The sequence below is a fragment of the Myotis daubentonii genome, chromosome 4, assembly GCF_963259705.1.
Source record: "Myotis daubentonii chromosome 4, mMyoDau2.1, whole genome shotgun sequence".
Classification (NCBI taxonomy): Eukaryota; Metazoa; Chordata; class Mammalia; order Chiroptera; family Vespertilionidae; genus Myotis; species Myotis daubentonii.
In genome coordinates, this window is record NC_081843.1 from 53,537,983 (window position 1) to 53,559,207 (window position 21,225).

The following is a 21,225-nucleotide window of genomic DNA, read 5'->3' on the forward strand; positions in this document are numbered from 1 at the left end:
CAAATGCAGCCATGGCACACGCTGTATTGGGGATCAACTTACTAACCCAGGCATAGGGATGAAGAAAGATTTGCAATGGGAGGGAAGGGTGAGTTGGGGAGCAGACAATTCAAATAGGTAAACAAAAAGAAAGTACTAAGAAAAATAATGGAGAAAAATGATAAAAACAGGAAACACAGAGACATTATGATTAGGATATGGAGACAATGATTTACTACCTCAATGCGACCATCTGTGCCAACAAAGAATTAACTAAATTCATTTGGGCCTTTCTCTCTTCTCCCTGTACCTTAACCAAACCTGCTGACCACTAATAATTCATAAATATGAGTTATCCTTCCCCTTCGTGGAGCCAAAGGAGTGAACAAGAGATCTCAATGGTCTGCACAATTACCCCCACTTCGGAAACGCTGTCCCTGGGGTCCTTGCACTGGGATGAGGGAGGATCTGTGGCATCTGTGTGTCCCAGGACGCATACGCCGTGCTCCTATGTTTCTGAGAAATATTGAAGGCTGGTTATATTTTCTTTCATGTGCAGTCAGTTTCATTTGGGGCCACTTATACTTAATCCGAAAGCTATACTTGACCAAACTTACGCTTTTTTCCTCACTTGAGTTTTTGAAAAATTGTAAGAATAACAAAACGCATTGTATTTGTTGCAGGAAGGTGTTTTTCCTCCCACTTCTCTCATTAGGTAAACAAAGAACAGATGAGAAACATTAAACATATTGTTTGCAGACGAAAGCAACATGTACTTAGATTATCAGACAATGTCTAAGCAAACAGCAGTAAAATTTGTTTGGCTGCAACAGTGGTGACTGAGGAGTCCTCCGGCCATTTGAGGAACGCTGGTTCCCGGGCACTTGTAAAATTAGGAAGTGCGTTAGGAAGCCCCGGTTTGAATGGCTTTTCTGATTGCTGGATGGATAAGCACGTTACAGGCATTACTTTGGGTTTTGAAGCTGAGGCCACTTAATCTCCTAAACTTTAATGCATTGTAAGAACCAAGAGAAGAAAACGCTGTGTGAGATGGCTTTGATGAATTGGGGTGAATTTATATTCTTAAAGACTGTTCAAAGGCTTACTTGACCTTGGGAATTAGAGTTGACCCGAAATCACCTATCAACTTAACACACGTTTACTTGGCGATTTAGTAAAAACTACTTGTATAATCAACAGGACTCTAATAGGAGCAATATGTTTACTCTGCTTGCCTTAATTACAGACGGCGGCTTTGGTTCTAGAAATCATTTTCACAACTTCAGGGAATGCTAGATTCTATATAGATCTGTTTCTCCTAATAATGTATTTTCCTCATTTCTCGAAAGGCAGTTTGGATGGAGAACAAAACTGGAAAAGACAAAAAAAAAATTCATGGAAAAGCTGTAGGGCACATGGAAATGCAGTGTTCAAGGTTAATGAAAAATGTTTTGGGTAACAAGGTTGATGAAAAGGGAGGGAGCCCAGTGGCATAGCATTGGCTGAGAAACCAGACCTCGCCAGAGGCAGCCTGGCTGGTTGGGGAAACCTCGGTGATAAAATGTCGCGGTGGAAAACTCTGCCGTGCGTGTTAATACAGAAGTTTGGAGACAGAGAGCCTGAATTATGAGCAGCGAATAACATCATAAATGTAGCAATTCTCGTATGCCAAAGCCTTGTGAAAAGCAGTTGGATGGAGAAATGCTGGAGCTTTTAAAAGCTCCCTTTCACTTACTTTTTTTTTTTAACTTCATGCAGAACTAATTTTATACACTGTTCATTTGATTTGAAAATGCCAGCGTCTGGGGTATCATTAAAGAGCGTTATTGAGGGAGCCACTCTTGGCAAAGCATTTTGCTTAAAATGCTTATTAGTTCCTCTGTCCCTGCAGAGTTGTAGACAGGATGGAGAAAGTGCACCTCCATCTACTAACTCCATCCCTCTGCCTCCGTCTGCAGCAGGTAGCTGCCCTTCTGTTGGACGGCTACTTCGCCTGGGCCCATTAAGGCGCCAGGAGGGCTGTGGAGGCCACGTTACTTAAGGAAGAGACATAAATAGATTTTGAAAGGTCCACCCCGATGTCCTATGACCAAATCCTCTCGGAATTTCTTTGATTTCTAGTTGACATAAATTAGAATTACACAGGCGTGAAGAGTCCACCCAGAAAAGATCAGAGAAGCTGCTGGGGGAGGAGAGGGCTTCTCTGTGATCCTATTGATTTTTCCAGCTGCCTTCAGGCCAGGGGCCGCTGCAGAGGCGACTGTTATTGATCCACACCATGGAAATAATGAAATTAATTCATTTCTCATCAAACTGCCATGGCCAAGACCCTTTCCCTTTACCTGCCCTAATTCCCAAAGTACTTAGTTGGGGAGTGAAATAGATGATTTTTTTAAAATAAGAAATTGTTTCTTGAGGTCATATGGAATCTTTGTTTTCACACAGGTTCCTCATTTAAATGGTAGAGATATTTCGCTTAATCAAGTCAACGAGAAGCCAGTATAGAAAACAAGTAACAAACCAGTCAGCCCTTTAGAGCTAGGAATCTGCTGTACAGCCTTTAACTACCCAGGGCCAAGTCGTGTGTGCCCAATTTAATATCAAAATATTCAGGGCAGAATTGACCACTGCATTTTCCAGGAAGTAATCATGGTGAGAGAAAGCCTCAACAACCTAAATATTTCTGTGGAGAAAATGGAGTTTTTATCAGCTTATTTAGGAATCATAAGCAGGAAAGCCCTGTGGGGAAAAGAATGTAGGGCTCTGTAACTAATACACAGAACTAACTGGAAAAATCAGTTTCAGGGAAAATAATTTGCGGGGCACTGTGTCCAGGACTGTTTTGGTAGCAATTCAGCCATGAAACAAAGTGTATACCTGCAGGGGCGAGCCCCTCCCCTGCACCGTGCACACAGCTGTTTCTAGATTGCCCGTAGCCGAATTTTAAGACTGAAAATGTATGCCTTATCAAAGAAAATAAAGTGTAAGAAAAACACACCAAGAAAAAAACACAAAAAAGCAAAAACATTCTCTCCTAACAAGGCAGGAGTGGTCTGACCATACAGATCCCGTAGCCCCAGGTCGTGAGCAACATACTGTTACATGAACAACCCGCAGTGCCATGTGCTCCACCAAAGGGAAGAGGAAAGATGGTGAGAGAGTGTGGCCGGGCTCTCAAATCTGCACCTAAGTCTTTCACTTGAAGTATCAGCATCTTGTTTCTTTTGCTGATAAAACAGTTTCTCTGGGTGATTTTTCACACAGGAGCACTTTAAAACACATTTTTACAACCCTCTCCTGATTATTCCTGGTAATTGAAACAGGGAAAAGCACATCAGCTGAGATATAGAGGTTACCACTCAACCTCATTTTAGCCAAGTGTTCCCACCTCTTCTTCCAACCCTGTTCACCTGAACTGTTGTGAAGTGGTAACCGAAAGGCCTTTCCTGCCTCTCGATACTAACTAAACCAAGAAAATGCTGGCCTGGAGCTTTTTTGACACGTTTATTTGGTGAACGTTAGTGTTTTCAAATTCTACTTCCATTGCTTTACTGTCTGTGGGACTTTGGACAACTTCCTCACTAAAAGCCTCAGTTTCACCATCTGAAAAATGGGATAATATGTATCCTATGGGTTTAAATGAGATATTGGAACAAAGCACTTAACCCAAAGATATGCACACTGACAATACTCAATAAATGTAGCTGCTATTAGCTATTATTATTTTCATTATTATTTACTCATGTAGTATGCATACCTGCTCCGAATCATGTATCGGATATTTAACCATGATATGAACCACCTGGCTCATAATATCCTAGCCATGAATGTATATCATATATGCTAAGATCTTACCAAAAAAACAAACAAACAAACAAAAACTAGGCCCCTGAGACTCAGACCACAATTCTAAAAAAAAACCATAGAATCTATTTTTTAAAAGAGTTAAGACCAATCAATTTACAGTCAAACTTATAGAGGAAGAAGAAACCTAGAGACCAGCGGATGAACAGAAAGAGGAAAGATTTGCCAAGTATGACAGCCAGTCGGTGTCTAGGCTGGGACTTGTTTGGTTTGTTTCTTCAGAAAAATCAACATCTCCTGAGAACCTTTTGAGGAAGTGTGCTGCAAATAGCTGTTTTTTTGTTTGTTTGTTTTGCTCACTTCTGTTATGGGATGGATGTAGAGTGAAATTGTGTGTGTGTGTGTGTGTGTGTGTGTGTGTGTTAGAGGAGGAAGGAGGCCTTCTGTTCCCCAAATGCTGTAGGGTGGATAGACTGTTTGGTTGGCATTTGCCTGAAGGAACCCTGGAGCATCATTGCTTTGCAGTAAATAATCTCCTTGGAACTTTGATTCGACTTAAGTAATTATACAAAAGAATGAGGTTGCAGGATCATATTATTTTTCTAATTTAGAAATAGGAAAGGTAACAGCAATATCTCCACAGAGCTCAGATCGAATCCCAGAGCTCGCAAGCACCTGACTTTGCAAAGTGAGAACAAGGATGGCCCGCAGGGGCTCAGGAGACGGGGCTGCTGCCCGCTGGGAAGGAACGGCCATGCTCGAGAGGCCCGCCATGGAGCAGCAGGTTTTCAGGGCTGGCCATGCTGCGCCTCATGCAAATTTTGTTTGGCAAGTAGTTTTTCAAAGAGAAAATCTAAACTTCCCCCCTGCCAATTTTGATTAAATATTTTATTCATTTATTCAAGAAATAGCTATTGAGCTGCTTACTATGTTCCAGTCACTCTGATAGGTGACAGGTCAGAAAAAATCAGTGAACAAGATCGAGTTCCTACCCCATGGAGCCTGCAGCCTCCTGGGGGAGACAAGCAAATGGGCAGCCACAGTGCTGTCAGACTGCAAATTAATTTTCAAAACCGGCACCCAGACTTACCTTTCCTCTGCACGAAGAACCACTTACATAGCACACCTGCCTCAGCGGTCCTCTGGAGCCCTGCTTTCTGGCCACTCCCGGGAAGTTCCTGAGAAGGACTGGCTGTGAACAGTCGTCCATCCTTTTTCACCACTCCTCACCACCTATTTCCATCCCCACCGTGCCCCGTTTCTGTTCTTTTCAAGGTCACCGGTGACTTCCATGTCACCAAATCCAGCGGCCACTTCTCTGTCCACAACTTGCTCCATCTCTTAGCAGCTGCCCACCTGCTAACCTTTGTGAGAATGCTTTCCTCTCGTCATCCCTGTCACCATGCTCCTGGCCTTTCTCTCTCCAGATCCCGTACCTCCGTGGCCTCATCTGTAAAGTGGAAGTAAAAATAGCACCCATCTCATAGGCTATTGAGAGGATTAAGTGAGTTTATATGGGCAAAGTTTCTTACTTGAAGGAAGCGATTAACTAGTAGCTCTTACTTGTTGTGGTGGTTAATTCTTACTTTTTTCATCCCCACCACTCTCCTCCTCATTAGAATGTAAGGTCCCTGAGTATCTCCTGTGCTGTATTGTCAGGCCCTCCCATAGTGGCTGGTATGTTGTAGTTGCTAAACAGATATGTATTGGATGATGGATGGAAGGATAGATGGATGGGCAGATGGATGGATGGGTGTATGGACAGATGATGGATGAATGGATTGGATTGTGTTTCCCATCTGCATTCTGTGTAACACCGTGCTTCTGAGGCGATTCCTCAGGCTAAGAGGACAGGGTGCCTGGGCTTTGCAGCCATCAACCAGAGAGCCCCACTGTTACTGCTTTATTTATTTACGTTATTTATATGGTTTGTTTATCTACTTAGTTATTATGTGGTTTATAGAAGTTGTTCAGCTAAAAGCAAGTTTGATAACCTTTAGATCCCACTGCTTCTTAATAATTTGATTGATTATAAAAAATACCAAGGCAGAGGGGAATAAATGAATAAGAAAGACAACCCCTGGGGTATAAGACCAGTTTCCTGTAGCTGGGAATTCTGAGTGTAGCCGTATGCTCCCTGGGTTCAGGACAGTCACAGAGTTCAGGCAGCTGCTGTGCCATGGGACTCAGCATCCTTCAGAGGCCAACCCTGAAATGCTCTGATTGATGTAGCCTCTCTTCTGAAAACCAAAAATAGCTCTTGTTTTGTAGGGTTTTTAAAAAATATATTTTTATTGATCAGAAAGAATGGAGAGGGGTAGAAATATCAATGAAGAGAGAGAATCATTGATCGGCTGCTGCCTGCACGCCCTCCACTGGGGATCGAGCCCACAACCCAGGCATGTGCTCTGACTGGGAATCAACCTATGTCCTCCTAGTTCATAGGTTGATGCTCAACCACTAGAGCCATGCTGGCCGGGCTGTTGTAGGGGTTTTTTAATCTACAGATTTATAGATTATTTTTATGCAGAATAAATTTTTGCTGATAATAAATGTGTTTTAGGAAACAGGTCAAATTCATAAATTCTCCCTGATGCAATTTTGGAAATAAATTGTTGTCATCAGGTGTCCACTGGTGATGACCACTCCATAAGCTTTGTGTAAGAAAACGAAAGCTGAAAACAAGAAAGCCATTAAGCACAAGAGAAAACACATTTTTTAGTTCTGAGAGTTTTCATCCTCAATTGTATTTTCCAGCTTAATTTTGCCTGTGTAATTCAGAAACACCCAGATGTGTTCCGTAAATACCTCACACTTACCACTCAGCGACTACATTAATTATCTTATTAGGGCACAGGTTTCCTCAAAGACTTGATCTTTTGCTGAACCATTTGGAGCGCTGCAGATGAGTGCCCAAGTGGCTTCCTCCATCCCTGTCCCGCACATGTCTGTCATGGCGTTCGTCTGCACTGCACATGCAAATCTATTTTTTAAAAATGTACAGACTTGCATGGTGGGTCAACTCCATGGCTATGGGCTTGTGGCCTCAGAGTGGCCTATGCAGGGCTGGTGCCTAGAACTTAAACTCAGCTTGAAACATCTTTTTTGGTGGAGGATCACTGGGTAAAACAGGGAATGAAAATGTCACTAATTTTTCTCTCTGACAGTGTGGTTGTGGGACTCCTGTCACACTAATCTCTAATTAGAGGCTTCAGCTTGGCGAGCCCCGAGCCCCGATTCTCCCTTAACACTGCAGGCGTTTCTGTGATCCCCGTCCTCGGGGTTCTCCGCTGCTTTCTCACTGTGTTAATTCAAGTGAAGAGAAGCAATGCTCGTCCTCACAGGCAGCCCACATTTCATGAAAAAGAGACAGCACGAAGCCAGGCCTGTTGTGATATTGACAGAGCATAGCACTCCCAATCATTGCAGATTCTGAAATGGAATGACTGCATTTGACAAAATTGACTGAATTCATGAGCCGGCCGCCCTGCCAGGTTCATTATCTGTCTCTTTCTATGCTTTGGGGTTTTTAGATGAGATTTTTGCCACACAAGAGTCAGAGTTCTTACATCTATATTTAAAAATGCATTCTTAGAGGCCTCGGGCTATGGGTGTGAGGTTTCTGTGTGAAGCATGGTGCATTATGGGTAGCCTGCAGTCAGCTGACTCTCGTGGTTAGCAAGTGGCTTTTAGGCTCCAATAAGATAATCCAGTTTTCTTTTTAAATGTATAATAAATACTGAGTCCTCTCCCACCTCATGAGTGGCCCCTTGAAGAAGCACAAGGTCCATGTGAACACTGGGTTTGGGGCACTTTTCCCTCCCTTAGCTGTTGGCAAGGCCAGGGGCTGCCTCCTCTGGCCACCCCTCACTAGAAATCTAAGGCAATGCTGAAGGAGAAGAAACCAGTCTGGTGTTACCATAGTCAAAAGTATACTTCTGTTTCAGGCAGGGATGAGTATTTGGGGGGAAAGAGAGGTGGGCTAATGAGCTGTGGGAGCAACTTTCTTTCTCCAGAACCCCTGACTCAGAGTTTAATGCAGAGGGCAGCCTGGGAGGAGGTACGCGCTCCTTACCTTTCAGTAATCTTAGTTCAGGGCTTGCCTTCAAACCCCCAAGTGAAGAAATCATCTGCACCCTATAGGGGCTCCTCAGTCGGAAGCTTTAGTCCAGCAGCTCTCAACCCGCGCTGCCCTTGGGCGTCTCCTGGGAGCTGTAAAGAATAATGATGCCTGGGTCCCACTCCTCCAGGGCTCGGATACAGGTCGCCTGGCACATGGCCTGGGCAGGGGAAGTTTAAAAGACCCCCATGAATAGTTGGACTGAGAACCACAGTATTCTTGATTGTAATCTTGGTTGCAGTCATAGTTTAAGTCATCTCACATCAACAAACATGTGTCAGACATTTGTTGTAGCCGAGTCAGGGTGCGGCTCATGGAGAAGGCCTGGGTGTGGCTGAGGAAGGAAGAGCAAAGGGAGGGATCTCGAAGTTGCCTGCAGAGTAGAGAGCTGGAGCAGCCAGGCTGCTCTCACACCAGAGTCATTTCCACGGCCTCCACCAGGCTGGGAAGACCCATCCCCCTCACTGTGGGTGCTGCCTGCAGCCTGTCCATGTAGCTCCAGCTTTATCAGCCTCGCTGCTCACGAGAAAGAGAGAGGTAAGCTGGGAGCCTGTGAAAGTGGTGCTGGATGCCTGGCATCCCAGGCCTCCCTGTTCTAACTGTAGAGAAACATCACCAGGATGTGGCATGTCTCCCTGAAAGGGGACATGAGAGGTCCTGCCACAAAGGGAGGGAAATAGGATCATAAAAACCTGCCAGGGCCTGCAGTGTGCATGCTGTCGGCTGAGCAGGGTCCTGGGAAAATCAATGTAGTGTCTGCTCTTTTAGTTTTTTCTTAGTGTCCTATTTAAAATATTTTAAACTGCACTTAGATGACTCATCTCATTCACATACAAATTTGAGCTGTTGCTAAAAGTTCCATTACCCCTATTTTACTCATTTCCATGTGTGCCCATCCTGGGGCCAGTGGAGTCTCATTTGAATGTGCGTTGTCCAGGATGACCTCCAGGGGCACCTGACGAACGCCAGGGTCCATAATAGCCAGAGAGCCAGCACCTCGGGGAGAGACGGACTCCGGAGGTGTCTGCCAGCGAGACAGCACTCTGCCTCTGGGCCCCCCGGAGTCAGCCTCTGGGGCTGTTAGCAGTGAGTGGCATTGCCCAGGGTGTCTGTGGAGAATGACAGACCAGCGTGAGGGCAAGAGCCCTGAATCAGGAGGCAGGCGCCGAGTGTGCTATTTGCGACACCTTCACAGACGTACTGTGGGCCCCTTACTTTTCCCGCTGAGACAGGGGGATCCATTTTCTTAGCTACCCTCCCCCCTCAAAGAAGTGCCATTTAAAGCAAGAACATACCTCACCTCCGTTATCTCTAAGTTGCTATGTGTGCTGGAGAAACTGACCACAGAGCTCACAAAGCAAGGGGGAGAGCCAATGTTTTATTCTAGCTTAGAGTGGGTTTCCCTCTTCCCTGACAAATACGTGTACATGTGGTGCATGTCGTCCACGGGCTGGTGCCTCTTTGTCCTTCACAAGTCACTTAAAGGTCACTTCCTTTGCAAAGCCCTTCCCAGCCCCCTGGGGAGGACCAGGTGCCATTCAGCTCCCCGTCCACAGCGGCCTGCTCTCCCCCTAGAAGGCCCTCCTTGGGGTTTGCTGCTGCTGGCTTCCTTGTTCTTCCCTCTCTCTGAGCGTGGGCCCTGTCTTTCCTGCTGGCTTCTGCCTGAGGGACACAGGACAACGTTCCCCTGGGTGGGAGAGAGGAAGGGGAGTTGCCGTTTGGGGCAGGGGACAGTTGGTGCTGTCCGGAGGCCCTTGCAGCTTCGTCATGTTTCCGTCACGGTTCAGCGTCTCCCACGACCACAGCACCATGACAATGCCTCGCAGGCCAAGTGGGATCCATTGTCGTTTATATTCCCACAGAGCAGCCATGTTGAAGAGATTTAAGAGAACTTTGAAATGAATTTGTGTGAAAACAACAATCATTTTTCTTAATTGTAGCTGGGAAGTGAATGTCAGTGAAGCTGTGTGCCCCTGTGTGAAGCACTAAATCTGTCTGAGCCGCTGTTCATCTGTAATCAGGGCATTAAGGCATAGATGCCTGGGAAAGAGTAGATGCTCACTGAATGTTTTTTCCATTCCCTCAACCTCCATTCTTACTGGAATTTGGACATACTTTAATTTTGCCTTATTGGTCATTTGGATAAAAAATGAACCAATTATTTCAAGTATTTCACCCAAATAAACCCTGCTGCAGAGAAGAGACGTGTCTGATTTCCCACTGACGGCATGGGAGCTGGTTTGGAGAGTTTTCCTCTCGGGACGGTACCAGCCTGTCCCAGTACCGTCTACCGGCTCCCTGCGACAAGAGTCACACCACTGTCACAATGAAAACCATCATCAAAAAGCCCCTCAGATTTCTAGTTGCCCCCAGGCATGTGGAGTTGCTGAAGCCCAACAAATCAATGGGTGGAGATAGCATTGTTTTGAGACAGGAGACCTGTCCACAGTCCCCTGTGTTACCAGATAACTGTGACATCATCTGTGGGGCCCCTGGGCCTGCCACCCTGAGCAGGCTGCTCATGCTCCAAACTAAAGTGTTCAGTCTTCTGAACCAGGTGCATTTTTGCAAAGTTTTGGAAACCAAGTCCTGTCCAGGGACCATGAACATGTTTCTCAGTGTTCTCCGCCCAGTGTAATGTGTCACTGATCTCCAGCAAGGAAGGCTGCCCTCAACTAACCTGAGGTGTAGCCCAGCCATTCCCGGAGTACTGCCCGACAGCCACGTGACCTAGCAAAAACTGCCAAGTCACCATCATGAGTTTCTCCTGTGCGAAACTAGTGGAAACCCAGGGGAGGTGTATCTGGAAAGAGGCTCCCCTGTGATGTCAGATGGGAAGGGGAGTAGCACAAAGAATCACCTTGGGTGTGAACTTCAAAGGATTAAAGGAGTTTGGAGCTGCCATATGTCCAAACGTTAGAGACTGCTGCACTGTGGCGGGAACAGTCTGGGAACAAGGTGAGCTTATCCTCACAGTTTCTGATGAAGTATTATTTGGTGCCTCTTTAGTTACTCAATAAGCATTCTTTAATGAACTATCATATTAACTTAACCAACTAATATTTATTGAGCACTTACTATGTGCAGGGCATTCTGTAGGTGCTAGGGATTTGGCCGTGACAGAAACAGCCCAAACTCCTGTCTCGAGAGGTTATATTCTAATGGGCAAGAACATGCCAGGCAGTGTGAGTAAGACTGAAAACAAAGGGATGACTACAGTACTCCTTGTTGTCAAGGAAGTTATAGCCCAGGAATAACGCAGTACATTTTACTGTTGTTGGTATTTTAAATAGTGTTCAGTTTTTGCAGGGAACTTTTCTCCATCTAAAAAAATAGTGATTTTAAGTGCTTTGCAGGCATATCTCGGAAATACTGTGGGTTCAGTGCCAGACCACTGTAATAAAGAGAGTGGTACAATAAAGCAAGTCATAATCTTTTTGCTGGTGGAGGGTCTTGCCTTCAATTTGTTTTTTTAAAAAAAGCAACATTTTGAAGCACAATAAAGCAAAGCATAGTAAAACGAGGTATACCTGAATTATATCCCTAAGTGTGATTTTAATATACTCACATGTGTCAATAAGCATGTCCCATTTCACAACATGAGTCAAAGAGGAAACACAAGTCACTTAATATAAATGGACTAGGGGCTCAGTGCACGAATTTGTGCACCTTGAAAGGAACTGTGGGCCACAGGGCTGTGGTGGGCACAGGAGCAGGTCTCAGCCCATTCTCCGTGCCCCCACCTGGCCCCTCCCGCCACGGCTCCTGGTCCCTGATCTGCTGGCAGCCCTGCTTCTGCCGCCGCTGCTCCCACATGCTGACGCTGATGGTGCTGGCCTCACTCGCACCCGCTGATGGCATGGAGCAATTGGAGCCAGTGCCAGCAGTGGTTGCAAGCAGGGCCGGCGCCGTCAGCGGGTGTGAGTGGTGGCTGCTGGCCCCGATCGCCCACCAGGAGCTGGGGGAGGTGGAGAAGCCCTGAGGGGTGAATGGGGCCAGCAGCCGCCGATTGCACCCACTGATGGTGCCAAGCGATCGGAGTCGGCGCCAGGAGCCAAAAGTGGGTGTTTGCGGGGTTGGTGCTGGCAGCAGGTGCAAGCTTCAGGCAGGACCACGATGCATAGGAGCAAAGAATTTTCAGTAACCACCAGAGACTCGCCCTGATGACAGCAACTGGTGCCCGCTTTGGTCTGGAGCCCCTGCTCACTTGCTCCACCATCCTGCCACGGCCAACACCCATCATGTTCTGCACTCTGCCGCCTCCTGCCGATGCCTGCTATGTTCCGTGCACGCGCCACCTGGTGGTCGGCACACATAGCGACCAGTTGTTTGGTTGTTCTGTTATTCCGCCGTTTGGTCTATTTGCATATTAGGGTTTTATATATATAGATTCTTCAGCAAATTTTATCAGAAATTCTATTTTTTGAGCAATAGGTATCATTGGGGAAATAATTCAGGCCAAGGCTAACCCTTATCTGGAGCTTTGTGGGGAAAGTCTTCCTAAGGCGGTGAGGACACAGTGCGACGGTCTAGATAAATTGGTTAGACTGAGTCCTGGAGACTCTGGCAGTGCTCCCCTCAGCCTCCTATAGCAGCAGCAATAGAATGAAACCGTGGTGTGATTTACCTTAATTAGCAAGCAATTTGCCTCACATTTTCCAAAAGTGCTAATAGCTGTTAACTCAAAAAAGATTAAAATACCAGACAAATTGCTAGTACCTTAAAAAGAGTTATAATAATTTTGAAAATGTAAATTATGGTTATGCAGTCTTTGGAGAGAACTGTAAAATCCAATATTTCTTATATTTGGGAAAAAACCCTGTGGCACATGTTTTTTTTCCCCCCCTTTAATCACAGTAATTTCTTCAAATGACACCGCTATGTATTTCTTTAGGAAGATACACTGCATTTTTCAAATTGCATGTGTAATATAGGTGGTACCATTGATAGTTTTCAGCAAGAGGAAAAGACATTGAATACTGAAAACCAGGGATCATGGGGAAATTTTTTTAAAATTTATTTTTATGGTCTTTTTCTATATTACATGTATTTTATGAGTTGGAACAGAGAACAGTTCTTTTCATCCTAGCTAATGGAGCTGTGCATGACAAAAATGCCTGCAAACTTTGTATGTAGGCGTAATGATTTAAAACGATGTGGACCCTCCTGGTGTCTTACACTGAACTCCTTCTCTAAGACACCGAAACGCTGAGAGAGTCTGTACAAAGAGGTGAGCATAATTTGTACTTCTGAGTAGATGAAAGTAACTTTAGTGTAAAGCTTGCCACACTGTAATGCCAGGAGACACTGTAAGTAAAAGATGGAACTTTCCCTAGTGGGGCCACATGTATTTCCCTGAATAACTTCTACTCAATAAAGCTCTAAAATGGAATATTTGCGTTTCCCCCACTGCTTTGTTTTCTAGAATTTACAGAGTGCAGTTAGCAAAAAGATTGCTTAGAAGACTCATTTATCCACAGAGGAACTACAGTACCGTTTTTTCATGCAGCGTCCAAAGCCAAAGCCCTGTCTGTTCTTGCCCATCACCTATGAAAGCCAGAGAATTAACAGTCTCAACTATAAGTGTATCTTCCTTTGTACAAGAGAATAGGTAAATTGAATTTTGCTAAACAAAAGGATATATAAAATACATTGAGAGAGCTGACAAAATAGGTTAACCCTACCATGAAAGTCTTTACTAAAGTGAATAATGATTCTCTAATTTATATACTCCATAAATCCATATTTTCATGTATCAAGTTTGCTTAAGGTGAATTGTACCTCCCTGCAAAGCAGTTATCACATGGAGATATTTTCTATTTTTAAAAATTGGACCTTCAAAACAAATTGCCTGTCAACCTAGGTATAAAACTTGTTACAGGCCCTTCTGTAGTGTAGAAAGGATGTACCATAGAAAACAGCCCCATCTCTATGGTGGGTTTAAATGTGTCCCCTTCTCCATCTTTTTTTTTTTTAATCTCTTTTCAGTTAGTCGTTCCTTGAATGCTAAGTGGCTTGGCGTATGTTTAGTTCCTTTGCGATGTGATACATATTTTCTGAGTACCCTCTCTGACCAAGTGACACCAGCTCTCCCTACCTAGATCTGCACCCTTCTGGTTTATTTATGGCAGGAGGGGACAAGGTGACCTAACAGTAGCATGGGGAACATCAGGTAAAGAAAAGAGAGGATTTCCAGAGAATGTGTTATTGAGGGAAATTTTGTAGTCCCTTCAAAAGAGCCTTAATATAAAATAGATCTTTCTTGTATATGGAGTATATTTTATTTTATTAAAATATATCTTTATTTATTTCAGTGAGGAAGGGAGAGGGAGAGGGAGAGATAGAAACATCAATGATGAGAGATAATCATTGATTGGCTGCCTCCTGCACATCCCCCACTGGAGATCAAGCCAGCAACCCAGGTGTGTGCCCTTGACCGGAATTGAACCTGGGACCCTTCAGTCTGCAGGCTGATGCTCTATCCACTGAGCCAAACCAGCTAGGTCTATGAAGTATATTTTAAAGGTTACTTCTTGCCCTATGATTATATTATTTTGAACATTATAACTAATGTTATAAAAATTTATTTCTGAAATATCTCAGAAGTGGAGCAATATTGAGCATTACTATAGAGAATTGGTCATCCTAACATGTTGACAGTTAACTCATGCACTCCATAATCATGCCTGCTGTAATAAAAAGAGCTACCATTTGGGGTCCATTTTTTAAAAAAAATGTTTACTTCTTGATTTGAGAGAGAGTGAGAGAGAGAAATACTGATATGTTGTTCCACCCATTCATGCATTCCTTGGTTGAGTCTTGTATATGCCCTGACCAGGGATGAGTCTTGTATATGCCCTGACCAGGGATCAAACTTACAACCTTGGCATCTTGGCATATTGGGACAATGTGCTAGCCAACTGAACTACCTGGCCAGGCTCTGGCGGCCTTTTTTTAAGTCAGTCACAGTGTTAGGCATATTATTACAGCTAATCCTTTATAACAGTCCTATGATATAAGTACTTTTATCCTGTTTTTACAGTTGAGGAAATCAAATCTTAAGAAGTAAAGTGTATCCAGGATTCAAACCTGTTTCTAGTTGACTCTAAAGTCCATGGTGTGAACGCAGTTGCCATGTTTCTACTTTACATGTGCACAGCTGGAGAACCTCAGTCACAGGCAGAGGCTTTAGTTCAGGCAAAAGAGATGGGCACGCAAGGGGATGATGGCCATGCAGTGTGAGAGGGCTTAAATCAGGGACAAAGTTCACAGGGTTCCAGCTGTGGGTGTACAGAGCAGGGGTGCCTAACCCAACCTCATGGGCAGATAGGCCTGCTGTGGAAAGGTTTCCTGAAGGAGGGAATTCTTGAGCGAATATGAGTTCCTAAGGAAATTGCTGGTCTTTGTGGTTATGATTACATTAATCTCTAGCTTGCCCTTGCTCTTGGATTTCTAATTTTTATTTCTAGTTGTTATTGTTATACTAGAGGCATGATGCATGAAATTCATGCAAGAGGCTTGGCCCTCACAGCACCGGCTTCATCTGGAAGGTCGTCCAGAAAGATGTCTGGAAGGTCGTTTGGCTGTCTGGTCTAATTAGCATATTATGCTTTTATTATTATAGATCATTCATTCAATAGTAATTAGGCCTGAAAAATGATATGGCTCTTATGGATCCTACATTGGAGAAATAGACATTAAATAAAGCAATTATAAACTAACTCTGTAATATAGGTGCTATACAGTAGAGGTTGGCAATATTGGAAGAGTGAAAAACCTAGAAGCCTTACTTCATTTGGGGAGGGGAGCAGGGAGAGGGCAGTGACCAGAGTTACCTGGGAAAATGACATTACAGCGAAGAACTCAAGAATGAGTAGGGTGAAAGGTGAAGGGGACTATAGTCAGTAATATTGCAATAACTTTGCACGGTAACAGATGGTGAGTAGACTTGTGATTACATAATAAAGTATATAAATCTTGAGTCACTGTGCTACCCAAGTGAGACTACAAAATAGTTTAACAAATTTAAAAAAACAAAACAACTAAAGAATGAGTAGGAAGTATGCATGAGAAGATGGTTTTAAGGGGAAGTTTATTAAACAGTATTCCAGGTTAAAAAAAAAAAAAAAACACGTGCAAAGTCCCTGAGGCCAGACAGAACTTGGAAGCTTGATAACCTGAAATTCAGTCAGGTGAATGGCTAGTATAAAAAACAGGTTAGAGAGATAGGGCTATATGACACATGGCCTTCTAAATGTACTGTTAGAAGCTGCCTCAACACAGGCAAGACTTAGAACATAAATTTAAATTTTAAAAAATTATATTGCTTAAAAATCCTCTTAAGACCATCAGTTCATATTCTCAACCCCATATATCAGTTCTTCCTTTTTATTCAAAATTATTCTCTTCTTATTTTTGAAAACAAAATATTATACATCATCTCTATATCACAAAAAGAATTAACTGCATGTCTTGTTTGAATTTAGAATAAAAGTCGATTTCTATACAAGCAAATTTTGAATAGAGAAATATTCTGACAAAGATTAACTATCATCAATGCAATGCTGAAACATCAACTCTCAGATTTATATATTAAAACATTATATATATATATATATCACAGTTTTCCAAGTCACCCAGAAAATACCCTATGATTTCAGAATAGTGCAGACGACTGAACGTCGTGGTCATCATACTTGTAAGCAGGGTTGAAAGGCACACAGCAAGGCTTTCGTGTTACCTTGGGGCTTCCCTGGTGGTCGTGCTCTTTCCCCGTGGTGGGCAAGTAAGGAAAACGGAGCAGAGAAATGTGTACCACAAGCCCCGTCCTGTAGACCAGCTTACTTAGTCTAAATGAACTATTGACATATTTGAAAATGCCCAAGTGTTTGGTAAAGATTTTAAATAAAGCTCCCTAAAAGCTGTGGTTCTCCGGTTAATCACTTATTTATCTAAAGGATGAAGGAAGCTGTCTACTCCTGTGATATGAACTGCAATCAGCTTAAAAATAATTGACAAATTAATCCCTTCACAGCACAGCAATTGTACAGGTGTTAGTTTTAATTAGGCCTGTCTGATTGCCTTGTCTAATCAAGAATCAAGGTGGTATCTCTGATGGTTAAGGTCTAGTGGGGCCATCCCTGACCTGCCAGCCATGTATGTTTTAATTATTGATTCAGCCCTTTCCGCAGAGGGACTTGAAGTCTGCAATATCTTAACATTTAAAGGGAAGAAAAATAAACATTTCCCCCAGCATTTCTATCTACAATCTTGTCCTAAAAAGCCTGGCAGGTTGATGACAAAGTCAAATGCACATTCGCACGCTCACTTACTGCAGCCTCACCTTCTAAGCACTAGATTTTCAATGGACGCATTTAGGATCCCAGCAAGTCGCAGTGATTTATGCTTCTAGAAAACACATTTGATGTCTTGATATCTTAGGTCTTTTTAAAAGTCTGTGAGGGCGAATGTGGTATTTAGCGAACCGGGGCGGTCAGACCAAAAGGGCCGTGTGTCCTCTCACTGAGCACTTGCCCACACCGCGGAGAGGGATTGCGGGGCGGGTTCCCGGTGCCACTATCAGCACCCGGTGTGTGACAGTGACTCTTGTCTGGTTTCAGGTCAATGAAGTGACGGTGGAGCAGCTGGTGCAGCAGTACCCCCACATCACCTTCAGCACCGTCCTCCAGGACTGCAAGAGGACCCTGGAGAGAGCCTATCAGATGGGCTGGACCCCCAACATGTCGGCGGCCTCCTCCTAACGCTCCTGCCCACGCTCAGGTCCACGCGGCCGCTCGGCGGGGCAGGGAGGGGGGTAGCTTTGGGGTGGGTGATCTCTTGGAAAGGTTTGAACAGTCACGTGTCTGTGTGTGTACCCGAGTGTGTATATCTGTGTTTCGTTCGCATACTGCCTAGCATAAGCGCAATTGCTGTTTAGTCCCAGGTGAGCTGGTTGTTTTTCTTAAAAGTTAAAGATTTTAAACGCCACAAACCTTTTAATTTTTAAGTTCAAAGGCTTATTTCTCTTTTTTAAAAAAGTGTTTTTACTGTGGAATAAAAAGAATTGAATATAGTATTTTGAACTTCTAATTCCTACCATTTGGTGATGCCCTAAAATGAAGGCAACTGCATTCTTTCCTAGTGAGATAGACTAGCGCACTTCGGCTATGACAACCAGAACACACGTGATGTTGCAGTAGTCAGAAGCCTGGAAACCAGCTTCTCTCACTCCCACATCCATGCACACGCACACCAGGGCAGTTTCTTTCTGTGTCATTTCTGACATAGGGGCCTCCCTCCGGGCCACTGGGAGAGCATGCTGCCCACTGTGGCTCTGCTAACTCAGTGTCTCCATGGGTGGCCAACTTGCTATCTGGTAGGTGACTTAGGAACTAGAGAGGATAAAGCCTTTTGTGAAATTTGTATCTGGAGGTAACAGTCCCCTGGCCAGCTCACAGAAGTTAATTATTCATCAGTCTACAAATGCGTTCTGTTGAGTACTAAATATTTCAGTTGAGTTTTACATTAGCGTTGTGTTAGTTTTTACTTCATGGATAGTAACTGGTCTTGGATGTATTTTAATGGTATTTGGAGCTAATCTTCACATTATTCACATTAAAGTCATCAATGTAATTAATAGTGTGAAGTTATTTTTTAAAAAATCTACAGATCATTTAATTATTTTTGTTAATTTGGGTAATTATGAAATTATATTTCTGAGATTTGGGGGTAGTCACATTAATAGAATATTAATGAGTGATATAAATAGACAATCTTTTTTTGCTTTGCTTTGTTTTGCGTTGGGCTTTAGAGCAGGTTTTTGGTCATATGCATGTTATTTTTAAATAGTTCTTATGCTACTGCAAAGATCTATTGCTGGTTAATGTATGAGTTAAGAAAAATTATAAAGTCTTTTCTTTAAGATTCTGTTTACACTTGTCAAAAATAAACATTTCTTTGTTTAAAGATCGACACCTTTCAGTTAAGAAAAGATCTATGTAAATGAATGTTTTGATTTCACACATATTTACAGTTAATCCATGTAGAGACTCAGGCTCAAATAACCTTTCCTCTGTCTAGATTTATAATCAAGACAGCAGGGAGCCTTTTTATGCTAAAGAGTGATTATCTTTCCCAGTAGAGCTATATACAAAACCCTGGCTTGTGAGTTTGCTATTTATTCTTCCCCAGTATGGACTAGCTGGGTTTTTTTTTTTTTTGGTTTTTTTTTGGTCTTTAACAGGTATACTAAAGTTTGAGTTTAACTTTCTATAAGTCCCAATATTGCTAAAATGCGACTATCTTTAAGAAACAAAAAAATAGCTTTACATTCAAATGTCATTCACTTATTTATAATGACTCCCAAAAATGTAAACAACTGCTTTTTTTTTTATTATGTCAACATGTTTCTGATATGGCTTTTTTATTTTTATTTTTTGCTTTTAATCCAAATCAGTTAGGAAAATCTAGTCAGTACCCACCAAGGGTGTTTTTTCTGTCACTAAATGGATTATTAATTTAATTTTAAGGGAATGAAGTTTGTGTAAGAAAAAAAAAGCTGTTTACCATTAATAAACTGTAATTCTTCTTACACATCAAACTGTATTGTTTTCATTTCCCCTCCACTGAAAAAATATCTTAAATCATAATATTTTAACTGGTTTTTAATCCAAAACTAATTTATAAGACAGTATGAATAGTAATAGTAGCTTGAGTGAATAAGCAAAAGTTTAATTTTTATATATGTCACACTATATTTTAAATAGTTGAAAAAAAAGACTAAAGAAGGGAGAGCCATCCTTGATACAGATGGTGCCATTTCAATTCAAAATTGTAATAATTTTGGAGTGTTACAGTTTGTTGTCAAATGGTTTCAGAAGTGTACAATTGATTTTTTTAATGTTGCAATGTTTGATCTAAAGTGCAGCACTATAACATGCTTCAGCTTGGGTTGGGGGGTGGGGGGGCTTGCACTCTTATTCTTTAAGATGTTGACTAATCCAGAAAGCCTGATGCCACATAACCTGGAAAACCGCTTTGGTATATTTGTAGAAATCTCTAGAAATATCCTATCCAGCCTCAAAGCATTAATCTCAAAAAAAAAAAAAAAAAAAAAACAACCAGAAAATGCATTACCTCGAGTGATCCTGTGGTGGTTGTTGAATGTGTTCTCATTAGATGCTTTGAATTGAGGCTTAAAATGATTTTTCTGGGCAATATAGAATTTTTTTGTTTTGTTTTTTGCTTAGAATGTCATAAATGTATGTGAACATGTTTAATGCAGGGCTTTTTATCCTCTCCAAAATGTCAACAGTATTTTCAGAATAAAGGCTATGAAATATATTGCTGTAGTGGAAATTCTGGTCCTTTGTCTTTAATGTCTTTTTGAGTGGATAAAGGAAATTTACCTGGTTTGTAGTATCTATATTTCTGTGAATCTTTTGACCTTGCAATGGGTTGCAATAAAAGAGAAACAAAACCACTGTGTCTTTTGTTTTCTTTTAGAGACAATCAGTGGTCTCCCTGATGCTGGTCGAGTGTGAGGCAGGCAGTGGCCCATGCCCTGTGTGTTTCACTAGGACTTTATGTAGGTTTGACTAACCGGGAATAATAAACAAGACCTGGTTTAGGAGGTTCTAGTTTGGCTAGTGATTACTGAGATAAGATTAAAACTGAAGGGTTTAAGCAAGTGGTTTGTTTACAATCCCATTCCCTAAAAACTCATTCATTCACTTAGCCATTAATATACTCATTTACTTTTTTTTTAAGTAAACGAATACATTTAATGATTAAAAAACATACGCGAGGCACTGGGTATTTAAAGATCCCATCCTCAGGTTGCTCATAGCCTAGGAAGGAGAAAGTCTTGAAAACCAGCAATAGCAATGGAGTACAACAGGTAAAATCATGGGCACAATTAAAGGGAGCACACGCAGGACAGAGCTGCAGCTTTGAGAAGGAAGAGCTTCACAGAAGAGGAGCTGTTTTTTGTTTGTTTGTTTGTTTGTTTGTTTTTAATATGTATTTTATTGATTTCAGAGAGGAAGGGAGAGAGAGATAGAAACATCAATGATGAGAGAATCATTGATTGGCTGCCTCCTGCATGCCACACACTGGGGATCAAGCCCGCAACCCGGGCTTATGTCCTGACCGGAATCAAACCGTGACCTCCTGGTTCATAGGTCAATGCTCAACCACCGAGCCACGCCAGCTGGGTGAGGAGGAGCCTTTTAAAAAAAATTAATTTATTGGGATAAGATTGGTTAATAACATTATATAAGTTTCATGTGTACAGTTCTATAATGCATCATCAGTATATTGCA

The 21,225-nt window shown here is 42.6% G+C and overlaps 1 protein-coding gene across 2 annotated transcripts in view; it reads left to right on the forward strand.

Moving 5' to 3' along the window:
* The window catches only part of FBXL17 (F-box and leucine rich repeat protein 17), a 473,454-nt gene extending 453,424 nt beyond the window's left edge, over window positions 1–20,030 (forward strand). For both annotated transcript variants that reach the window (XM_059693954.1, XM_059693953.1), the window contains one exon: window positions 17,524–20,030. In XM_059693954.1, coding sequence (XP_059549937.1) covers window positions 17,524–17,664 — 141 coding nt within the window. In that variant the 3' untranslated portion in view covers window positions 17,665–20,030. The remainder of the gene's footprint in view (window positions 1–17,523) is intronic.
* Window positions 20,031–21,225: the final 1,195 nt, after the last annotated feature.